Source organism: Bufo gargarizans, chromosome 4 (assembly GCF_014858855.1).
Source record: "Bufo gargarizans isolate SCDJY-AF-19 chromosome 4, ASM1485885v1, whole genome shotgun sequence".
Classification (NCBI taxonomy): Eukaryota; Metazoa; Chordata; class Amphibia; order Anura; family Bufonidae; genus Bufo; species Bufo gargarizans.
Window position 1 is genome coordinate 188,998,070 of NC_058083.1, and position 12,083 is coordinate 189,010,152.

The following is a 12,083-nucleotide window of genomic DNA, read 5'->3' on the forward strand; positions in this document are numbered from 1 at the left end:
ACAGGAAATAACATAAATAAATGCTAGACACATGCCAAGGACAAATGTAACGTTTCTTTGTGAAAAAGACCTTTTTTGCTAATCTAAAGTCTATGCTCTGTAATATAACAAATGAGAAATGCCCACTTTTCATTGAAATTCACTAGAAGTTATTTCCCAATCTATTCTGCCTTTGTCAGCTGCCCTAGGCAAATAACTGAGATAACGCTTCTCTTCTGATCTTTCCCAGTGTATAGAGAAGCTGCAGAGCTCAGGGTTGTGTAATGTTTTGTAATATTTACAGAAAAAAGTCCATGCTGATCCGTACAAACATGGCACGTTGCCTATTTTCATCTGTCGATGCTGCCAAACATGTGGCCATTCAGGATACCATAGATAGGAAATGCATATGCCTTTATCCATAAGAGAAAATAACTGAGATATCTGAATATTACACAATATTATACATGTGGTAGACCGACATGTTTAAAGTTAAAGGGTAACTGTCATGTTTTCATCATCGATTTTAGCATATATTACTGCTGCAGCAGCGTTATGCACAATGCAATCTTTAGTTTCCTCACATACCATCTTCTCAGGATGGCTCCTCTGCTAGTTCTCTGAGGCCAAAACTGCTTTCCATCACTTCTCATACACAATTGCTGTAGCCAGTAGCTCCATGCCAGCCAATCAGATTGGATTACTGAGAGAAACGCCTCCTCACTCTGAAGCCTAATGCAGGCATGCAGTGTGAAGGACCGCCCCTCCTTCTTCCTGTCTTCTTAGCGGAAGACAGACAAGTCATAGCAACTGTCTTTTAAAGGAGCAGTGGAAAGTGACAGAGGACATTAATGAAAGCTGTTATTATAAGGTAATTACTGATTTTTTGACAATCATTGACAGACTAACTCACATGCCTAGCTCTAATAAACTAGCAAATAAAAAAATATATATATAACAGTTACCCTTTAAGAGGACCTTTTACGATCCTGACATTACAATATAAGTACCTGGCACTGTAGGGCATGTTGAGATGTCCTAGTGCTTATTTTTTTCTGATGGGCTGCTCTGTTCCCCCATTGTGCCTCCCGTTCTGTTTTCCCACCCTGTATGCTAATCCTTACCATTGGTACAGGGAGGAGACGGCCCTGTTTCTCAGGGGGCTGGGAACTGTCCAATCACAGTGGAGAGCATCACAGCCAGGGAGAAAAAAAAGCTCACCTTCTGGCTGTGACGTGCTCCGCTGTGATTGAAGGCTCACAGCCAGGGAGAAGGAGACACCCAGCGGTGAACTGGGAATTTAAAGTGGTATGGGGAAAAAATTTAAGGTGGCCTCATGTTGTAGACGGGGCAACACAAATAGGCGGGGGCAGCAATACCATATTACAGAATACATATACCACAGTGCAGCACAATATACTGCCCCAGAAGCTGTCTCTTTGTGGTGGCCATTAACAGATACCATATTCTGTCCTTCTCCAGTTGTCTCTGATTAGGATATGGAGCAGGGGGCATAGGGGGCGAGATGTGGGCCACAGTTGAATTCAGGAGGACATGTGCGATCGCTGTCCAGGTACATGATTACCTGATTCTCAAAGCTTTGATTAACCATGAGAGCTCATTTTGCCAGCGGCAGAGAGAAGGGCTTGGGTGGCCCCTGGACATCGTCCCACTGGGAAATTTCCCTGTAAGGTCTAGACTCTATGGCCAATCCCCCCGTGGAGACGCTGCCATCTCCTCGTCCCCATACCAATAGTATACAGGGCGACAAATCAGAATGGGGGGCACAGCGGGGGAACGGAGCAGCCCATCTGGAAAAATAAATGCAAGGACATCAACATGCCCTACAGTTCCAGGTACTTATATTGTAATGTCAGGACCAGTGCTTTTCTTAGAGTTATTTGTCATTCCTCTGTTATTCTTTCTGGAAATGATAAGGTGAAAACTGGGTGTTACCACTCCACTTCTCAATAGGGCAGGGGCGTAGCGAGGGGAGGCAGACATGGCACAAAGCTAGGGGGACATACCCGCCTGGCAGTTCTTTTCCATGGTGAAGTAGGGAGCCATCCACTCCCTGCTTCACTGCTCTGCCGGTAACAGTTCTGCGTTCCCCCCTTAGGCTGCACATCATGCTGCTGGCTGTGGGAGAAGCGCTGAAGGCCTGGGAATCAGCCTCTTGCCCAGCTAGCAGCGCGGATGTATCAGGGAAGCAGGTAAGTATTTAAGTTTTTTTTCTTTGATGTAGCTAGAAAGGGCACTGGGGGCCACAAGGAGGACATGACTGTGAGGGGACACACAAGTGGGCATAACTACACTGAGGGGGAACATATCTGAGCATAACTACACTGAGGGGGCACATATCTTCTCATACAGTAACTACTGTGAGGGGACACAAAAGCGGGCATAACTACAGCGAAGGGGTACAAACTGGGCATACCTACTGTGAGGGGGGCACAAAGGAGGACATTACTACTCTGAAGGGGCACAAAGGAGGACATACCTACTGTTACAGGCACGAAGGGGGGCATAACAACAGTGAGGGGCCACCAGGAGGACATAACTACTGTGCAAGGGCATAAAGGTGGACATAACTAATGTGAAGGGGCACATATCTGGGCATAGTTACTGTCAAGGGGCACAAAGATGAGCAGAACTACTGTGACGAGCATAAAGGTGGGCATAACTATAGTGAGGGACCTCAAGGAGGACATAACTATTGTGAAGGGGCCACAATGTGGGCATAACTACAATGAGGGGGGCACAATGTGGGCATTACTACTGTGTGGTAGCACTAAGGAGAAATGCCCTAGATTACTCTGTTATACATTGGGATGGCTCGTTCTTACAGGACCAGCACATCGCCCCCTCGTAGGTATTTACCAGGTACAGTCACCATCCCTTCCTTAAGTGATTATTCTTTTTTCTCTATCACCACAGGAAAGTTGTTCCGGATCCAGCGGACATCACGCTGACATGTATTGGTATGATAGATTTTATTAGGTGGGTCTGGGTGAGTATAGTTATGCATTGTGCAGAGTTAAAGGAGTGGCTTAGTGTACAAAAATTGCCATAGTGTGCACCGATTAACTTCACCCTCTATATATAAATTTGAGTCGCACAATTTGGAATCCTTGCCCCGGGTGCAGGAAAACCTAGCTACACCTCTGCAATAAGGTGTATCCCTACACAGTCTATCACTGTCCAGATTGATTTGACACAAAATATTCTATAATTATACATGAACAATAGAATGTCAGTGCATTTTAATTAAAGGGCATCTGTCAGTATGATCAACCCTGTTAAACCAGCCATAATATGGCCATTACCTGGTTTACAAGAAATGTATCTTTATAAAAATTATGTGAACAACTGCTTACGGGGGATTGCCTACCTCAGACTTTCATGGGATATCGCTGAGATATGTCTTCATTTTCTCATAGAGGCGGGACCCATCTATGAGAATGCTCTCCTTCACTTCAGGGGGCCCATACTGGAGATGGGTGGGACCCTCACTTATCTGACTTTGATGGCATATCCTAGTGATATGCCATCAAGGCCTGAGATGAGACAACACCTTTAAGTGCACAGAGGGTAGGGCACTAGTCACCCAGTGCACCTTAGCTCTAAACCTCTGCTTTCCTGGACACTCCCCCCTCCACCTGGACACCTGGCCCTTTCAATCAAATGGAGGCGGTAGTGTACAGTGAAGCAGACTGGAGGAGCTAATGTGCACTCAGTGGCTAGGGCCTGCCTTTGGGGCGCTTAAAGGGGTTGTCTCACTTCAGCAAATTGCATTTACTATGTAGAGGAAGTTCATACAAGGCACTTACTAATGTATTGTGATTGTCCATATTGACTCCTTTGCTGGCTGTATTCTTTTTTCCATCACATTATAAGCTGCTCGTTTCCATGGTTACGACCACCCTGCAATCCATCTGTGGTGGTTGTGCTTGCACTCTATTGGAAAAGGTGCTGGCCTATGCACTCTCCCGCTGTCCCGGCCACCAGAAAGGTTGGCCCTTTTCCTATAGTGTGTAAACATGGCCACCACTGCTGGATTGCAGGGTGGTCATAAAGCCGAGAAAAGAGCAGTGTATAATGCAATGGAAAAATGAATCCAGCCAGCAAAGGAGGCAATATGGATAATAACAATACATTAGTAAGTGCCTTGTATTAACTTTCTCTACATGTTAAATGTCATTTGCTGAAGTGAGACAACCCCTTTAAGCCCTAATTAGCATTTTTTTACCAACACTTATTTCTTCAAAATATTGTGGATTAAGGGATAAAAGGTTTAGTTTTAATCAGCAGGGTCAGTCCTACCAAGCATTATGGCTGGGTTAAAAGGGTTGATCCTGATCACAGATGCCCTTTAAGACTAAATGATGTACCTTTAGGACTGCTGCAATTTTGAGACTCCACACTTCTGAGTTTCAGATCTTTGTTGAATAGAACATGTGCTGAACACTTAGCTTGATTCTACAAAAGAAACAAGTTTATATACAATAATACAAAGTATATATTTAAACCAACCTTATATCCAGCAAGTTTTAATTTAGATTTTTTTACAGATCGCATTCCGTGTGCCATCCACTTTTTTTTCGTAGAACTTAATGACTTCAATGGGTCCACGGTCCAAATTTTGAGGATAAGTACAGGAAATGTTTAATCAATTTGCGGAACCGACTTACAGATTACCCTTGTGCTTTCCACATCCATTTGTCCATTTTGCAAAAAGATAAAACATTTCCTATACTTGGCCGCAGAGTTTGGACCATGAACCCATTGAAATCAAAGGGTCTGCAAAAAAAAAGCAGTTGCAACATGATGGTATCTGCATTTTGTAGATCCAGAATTTGCAGACGACAAAATACATACGGTCATGTGCATGCGGCCTGGCATTCCTTCCTCTCTTGTGAAAACATATCTGGAAAACTTTACAAAAGAACATATTTAAAAGTATAGTATGCCAATCCTGCTAGGAAAAAATGTAACAAGATAAAACAATGATGAGCTGAACAATGAATGCTGAGTCAGAAAAACTGCCTAATTTCAAGGTGGCCATACACCCGCCATTTTCAAAGGAGATAAGCAGGAGGTATCTGGCAGTGGCTTATTTGCCTTTCCCTAGAGACCACATACACACTTGGCCTCTTAGCCACTTGCCAAAAACCTGTTAATTATTAACATCCAAGCCTTCCAGCATTTATCTCAGTAAGGCCCCTTTCACACGAGCGAGTTTTCCGCGCGGGTGCAATGCGTGACGTGGAATGCATTGCACCTGCACTAAAACCGGACCCATTAATTTCTATGGGACTGTGCACACGAGCTGTGATTTTCACGCATCACTTGTGCGTTGCGTGAAAATCGCAGCATGTTCTTTATTCTGCGTTTTTTTACGCAACGTAGGCGCGATAGAAGTGAATGCGTCTGCGTGAAAATGGCAAGCATCCGCAAGCAAGTGCGGATGCGGTGCGATTTTTCACACATGGTTGCTAGGAGACAATCGGGATGGTGACTCGATCTTTATTATTTTCCCTTATAACATGGTTATAAGGGAAAATAATAGTATTCTAAATACAGAATGCATAATACAATAGGGCTGGAGGGGTTAATTTTTTTTTTATAGTAATATAACTCACCTTAATCCACTTGATCGCGTAGCCCGGCTTCTCTTCTGTCTTGTTCTTTGCTGTGCACAGGAATAGGACCTGTGGTGACATCACTGCGATCATTTCATGGTCCGTCACATGCTCCATCACCATGGTAAAAAATAATGTGATGGACCATGTGATGAGCGCAGTGATGTCATCAAAGGTCCTATTCCTCAAAGAAGAAGACAGTAGAGATGCCGGCTGCGCGAACAAGTGGATTAAGGTGAGTTAAATTTTTTTTTTTTTTTTTTTAACCCCTCCAGCCCTATTTTACTAAGCATTCTGTATTCAGGGGCCTAAGAGATGTAATTGCATAGGAGGCAGCTGCACGTTAGGGAGAGTTCACGTCACCATTATTTTTCCGTTCTTCTGATCCATCAGAACAGAAAAAAAAAGAAAAAAAAGTAAATCCTGTAAAAAAAAAAAAGGATCCTGTACATATTTGGCATCAGTCAGATATCTTTTTTTTTTAGATGGGGGAAAAAAGTGCTACATGCAACACTTTTTTTTTCCGTCTAAAAAAAGAGGATCTCTGACGGAGTATAGGGACTATATCCAAACCTAACTGGCTCGTTTTTAACTGCCTAAGGCCTCTTACATACGAACGTGTACGCCCCGTGACCGTGCTGCGGTACGCAAATTGTGGGCCGCAATACATGAACACCAACCGTGGGGCAGCCCATGATGCAGAATACACACGGAACAGCGCGCGTGTATTGTGGATCCGCAAATGCGGTCCGCAATACAGCCACGGAGCGCACACGTTTGTTTGAAAGAGGCCTAACATTAAAGTTGTGAAAACTCTCCCTAAAATTTTTGTTTTTTGATGTGTTAAGCTGTCAGGTCTTAAGTGTTGTAGCTCATTTTAGCTTTAGGGTACAGTAACATTCCCCCCTCTGGGTTTCAGCTTTAGTATTTTCCTTCAGTTTAATGAGACCATACATTTTGCAGAAAGTTGTTATTTTTATAAGAATTAGGGTGCATTCACACGACCGTGCCGTGTTTTGCGGTCTGCAAATTGCTGATCTGCAAAACACAAAATACACATGGCCGGCGCTATATATAAAATGCCTATTCTTGTCTGCGATTGCGGACAAGAATAGGACATGCTCTATATTTTTTGTGGGGCATGTCTGCAAAATTGCAGAACGGATTCAGACCCACTTATATGGTCGTGTGAATGGGCCCTTATTTTGCAGTACATATAATATATTAAGTAACTTTTTTGATGGGGGACCCAGCAATTTCATAATTGCTTTGAGTAAATATCTAAACCTATTTAGGGAAATTAAGTAGGTTTGTTATCTTTCTTCTTTACCTCGATACTTGCCCTCCATCCAGGGCTGTTGCAACGATTTTTGCCACCCCTTGATTCCGCCCATTGACCATGCCCTTTTGACCCGGCCCTTTTTCACAGGACAGGAATGTCTTGGCCTAGAAAACTCTCCCATGTAAGTCAATGAGGTCCTCTCCTGTCCATTGTGCCTATGGCCCAGGGGGCTGCTGTAAAGAAATGTTCTTAATGCTTTCTAAATGCAGTTAAGAACATTTTAGGCAAGATGGCTGCCCCCATACTCATGTTCAGTAATAGGATAAATAAATAAATCTGCAATTGGAAAATAAAAACATTAGAAAAAAACATAATTGTATCTGGTTTTAGTTTGCGGATAAAATATTTGATGACACATTTCCATTAAAAGGCTTTTCCAAGATTTTATAACTGATGACCTATCCTCTGGATAGATCATGATTATCTGATCAGTGGGAGCCCAACAGCGGGGACCCCGCTGTCGGGTGTTTGAGGAGGCATCGGTGCTCCTATGACCAGTGACAACATGTTCATCAGTTATGTAGCCTAGGAGCAGCTCAGACGCATTTAAGTGAATGGGGCTGAGCTGTGATGCCAAGCACAGCCACTATACAATGTATGGCATTGTGCTTGGTAAGCAAAGAGAAGGCCGTGGAGTGCCGGTGCCTTTTCAATTAGCTGATCAGGTGGTCCCGGGTGTCAGATCCCCACTGATCAAATACTGATGACCTATCCAAAGGTGTTATACTCAACTCTTACTCCAGCGCTGTTCTCTGTGGATCTTGTCTGGTCCTCCTGCCTCTGGTTGTTTCTGAACTTTAGCGGTGATGGACTGGTAAACGACACTTGACCGCTACAGACAGGGCCGGCGTCAGCACCCGGCATACCCGGCAAGTGCCAGGGTGCCCTGCTTCTGGGGGGGGGGGGGCCCACTGAGCTGCAATGAGCACTTCCATAAATGACACTGCTGTCATTTCACTTACCCAGTACCCCTCTGGTGGGCACTCTGAGGCCGGCTGGTGCAGAGCTTCAGACATGCCCCCTCTACACAAGATGTGCTGCCTGAGGAGAGAGACCGCAGGGCTGGAACAGAAGTGTGAACACAGTCTGTGAGTCTGCAGTGTGACTGTCTCTTTTCTGTGGGACAGGAGGGGGTGGGCATCAAGGAACTCTCCCAGCTGCTGCTGGATGCTGTAGACCAGCAGCTTCAATGCTATTTAGTTGTCTTACTGCCTCATTAAGCAGTTTGCCTCCATGACACCTGCATCCCCCTTCATATCCTGTCCTATCTCATCCTCATGGAGCTTCTGCTGTCTCCTTTCCTCCCTCATGTATCCAGAGCTCCTGTTCCACCCTCCTATCTCACATTGCTGCCCTACACAGACCTCCTGCCACTACTTCTTGAATGAATCCCCCACAGAGCCCCTTCCACCTACTTGCTGTGTCCACCCCTCCTGTCCATCCAGGGCCCCGGGCCCCTGTCTCACTCCTCTGCCTCTCATTATGGTGGCATCTGAACCACATTAACCATAAGGACCTTCTAACGTCACAGGGTCATGTGACTGTGCCCCCACCCCGTACTGTGCCCCCTTATACCCTGCATTGTGCCCTCTTACTACACCCTGTACAGTGCCCCCTTATACCCTTTTATTTGGTCAGTGTATGGCGGTGTTATCCGGTCAGTGTACAGTGTACAGAGGTGTTATCCGGTCACTGTACAGAGGTGTTATCCGGTCACTGTACAGAGGTGTTATCCGGTCACTGTATGGCGGTGGTATCCAATAACTGTATGGCGATTACTGTACCCCCTTCCCTGTCCACGCCACCTTTTTTAGACCTGGCATGAGTGGGGAAAAGTTGCAGATTACGGTGCTAAGGACCTTTGCGCCACAATCTGTGTCAGAAATACGCCTAATATAGACGTATTTCTATTTAATAAATGGCCACCTAATTGCATCATTATTCGCGAGTAGGGCTAATATCTTTATATTATATAGATTCTAGTGTAATATACTGTGCCCTGTATTTCCCAAAATGATCCATGGGAGACACAGTCCTCACCCCTGACCACCAGGACCAGGCAGCACTCTGTCAGTACATGGCAGCCTCCCCTCTCCGCCACACTGCTCCGCTGTGTACTGGTGCTTATTCTGACACTAAGGCTGGGTTCACATCACATTTTTGCCATCCGTTTAATGTATACCAAAAATGTATATATTAACAGATGCCTCAGTCTGATGCCGTACAGTGGCGTCCGTTCACCATAGAGTTCCATTGTAAAAAAATTACAAAAATTTGCTGTGGGGCCCAGTCAGTTCTAGCTACATCACTGCAGAGCTCCTCCTCTCCTCCAGGCCCAATCCAGCGACAATGTCATGACGTGTGTCTCACTGCTGCTGCGTGCCGGAGGAGAGAAGGAGCGCAGGAAGCTGAGCTGCGGTTAGTGAATGACAGGACCGCTGGCTCCCCTGCACTCCAGCAATGATAGGTATATGAGGGGGCCACTGGGGGATCATTACACTGTGAGGGCCCCTTACACAGTATAATGCCTCCCATTTAGTATAAAGATCCCCAATGACCCTCCATTCAGTATAATGACCCCCATTGCCCCCTCCATACAGTATAACACCCAGTGTGGGGGCCACTGGGGGTCATTATCCTGAATGGGGGGCGACTGGGGGTCATTATTCTGAATAGAGGGCCACTGTGGGGTTATTATACTGTGTATGGGGCCACTAGGGGTCATTATATTGTTTGAAGGGCCACTAATCTAATCGTGAACCTGGAGCCGGCCCTGGCTGCAGACAATCACTGGTTCTCAGGTAGATGACACCAGCACTGCAGAGAACGCCACTCGAGAAAGGTAAGTATAAACATAATTTTTTTATTTTTGACCATTTAGAGGCATATCTAAGATTTTTAATTATTTTGAAGAACCCCTTTAGTGCATGCCTACATTTCCGGCGTAAAATAATTCTACGCCTTCACAAGTTACATTGTAGAGTTATTTTTTGGGGGGGATTAAGATACACAGAGACCCTAGACAGTTCTATCGGCTTAATGTAGTCCCCACTATGGAGTATATTACTCGTAAATTGTAAGCTTGGGAAAATTTACCGCTGACGTTAATAGGTAGAACGAATATGATCAAAATGGCCTTACTACCGAAACTTCTTTATCTTTACAGAGCAGCTCCCATAAGGATCCCTCGCACTCACTTTGATCCTCTAGATAAGATTTTCTCCCCCTTTTTGTGAAACCAACAGTCCCCGCGCATTGCTAGGAAATCCCTGAAAGCGCTATATAACCAGAGGGGGTTGAGACTACCAGACATGTATGTGTACTACATCGCCGCCCAACTAGTGTATGCCTGTTGGTGGATTAGGGCAGATACCAATAATCCTGCAGTGGTATTAGAAGCGGCTCTTGTGGGCTCTTATGAGGCATTAGCCAACTTGGTATACCGGGGGGGGGGGGGGGGGATTCAGTCCTGCACTACACTGAAGCTATGGCTGTGGTGGTGATGGCCTGGAAACAATTCGTGGTGACACACATCGAGGAAGAGGGAGGCGATACCTAGTCCCGATATATTCCATTGTGACGCAACAAGCAGTTGCAAGAACTGTTTCACTTATCTGAATATGAATTTTGGCCTCAAAGGGGTGTGAAGTACCTTACTCAATTATATGTGGATGGGGTCTTCTGCTCATTTGAGAGCCTTCACAGGGAATACAAATTGCCTCATACATGTTTCTATCAGTATCTCCAGCTGAGGCACGCCTGTGAGACCCAATTTAAATCCTTCTCCTTGTCTTTAAAATGTGGCCCCATTGAATCGGTGGCTCGGTTGAAGCAACCGTATAAACCTATTTTATCGTTTTATGTTGAAATGATGAAAATGCAGGATTCACCGCTCTGTTGCTCCTTCGAGCGTTGGAGGGTTGATATCCCAGACCTGGAAGGCGTCTCACCTGGAGGAATTGAGCTCTGTATGAAAGAACACGGTGATAAGCACTCGTGATCAGCTCATCTAGCTTAAGTGGTTACATAGGGTTTATCTCACTCCAGTGCGTCTGCATCATATGCGTAGGCTCCCAGACCCTTCTTGCACCAGGTGTGGAGAGCCGAGAGGATCCTTATATCATTTGGTATGGTCTTGTCCTGTGGTGCGGCGGTACTGGAGTGAGATTTGTGATTTTGTCTCCTCAAAGTTGGTGCTCCGGGGATACTCTCCCCTATAGTCTGCCTGTTGGGATTGGTTTCGGAAATAGTACCTACCAAATATGGAAGGAAGCTACTCTGCCTACTCATGTTCTACGGGAGGAAAACAATCCTTTTGAATTGGAAACCACCAAAGACCCCTACCCTAGGTACGTGGATTCAACTGACAAATTCTGACCTGCAGTTGTACAAACTCACTTTTGCAGCAAGGGGGACTCTTGATAGGTTTGACCAGATTTGTGGACTGTGGCTTTGTGCACAGTGTACTATCTGATTTTAAGTACGGGAATTCGGAACTCCAGGTTGTATGAATGCGTGTGTGAATGGTTGTCTAGTCTTGTACTCGTCAATATACCTTAACTATAACGGGACTGCTCAATGGTTTATCAACACAAAGTCATTGTTTTACAATGCTCTTTTTCCCGACCATTGATCTTTGTATGAGTACTGGAATTTGGATTTGTTGTTCAGTTGTCTTTGTCTATGTATCCCTTTGGGATTTGAGATGTTCTTTCACATTTAAAATGTCTTCTATAAATAAAGACTATTAAAAAATAAAAAAATAAAACGTTACATAACACATTCTAATGTGAATGGTGTATTTGTTTCAGTCTTAGGGTCCATTCACACGTCCGTTGTTTCTTTCCTGATCTGTTCAGTTTTTTGCGGAACAGATCTGGACCAGATCTGGACCCATTAATTTTCAATGGGTCCTGAAAAAAATCAGGACAATGTCTGATTTTTTTCAGGACCCATTGAAAATGAATGGGTCCAGATCTGGTCCAGATCTGTTCCGCAAAAAACGGAACAGATCAGGAAAGAAACAACGGACGTGTGAATGGACCCTAAATGGGAATGTGTCATCGGACAATGACCTATTATCTAAATAAAGTTTTTATGTTTAAAAATAGTTTTAAATA

At 44.8% G+C, this 12,083-nt stretch overlaps 1 protein-coding gene across 3 annotated transcripts in view; it reads right to left on the reverse strand.

Moving 5' to 3' along the window:
• LOC122934424 (T-kininogen 1-like) overlaps positions 1–12,083 on the reverse strand; it is a 150,761-nt gene that overhangs the window by 119,878 nt on the left and 18,800 nt on the right. For all 3 annotated transcript variants that reach the window (XM_044289877.1, XM_044289879.1, XM_044289878.1), the window contains exon 3: positions 4,371–4,458. In XM_044289877.1, the coding sequence (XP_044145812.1) occupies positions 4,371–4,458 (88 nt within the window). The remainder of the gene's footprint in view (positions 1–4,370; positions 4,459–12,083) is intronic.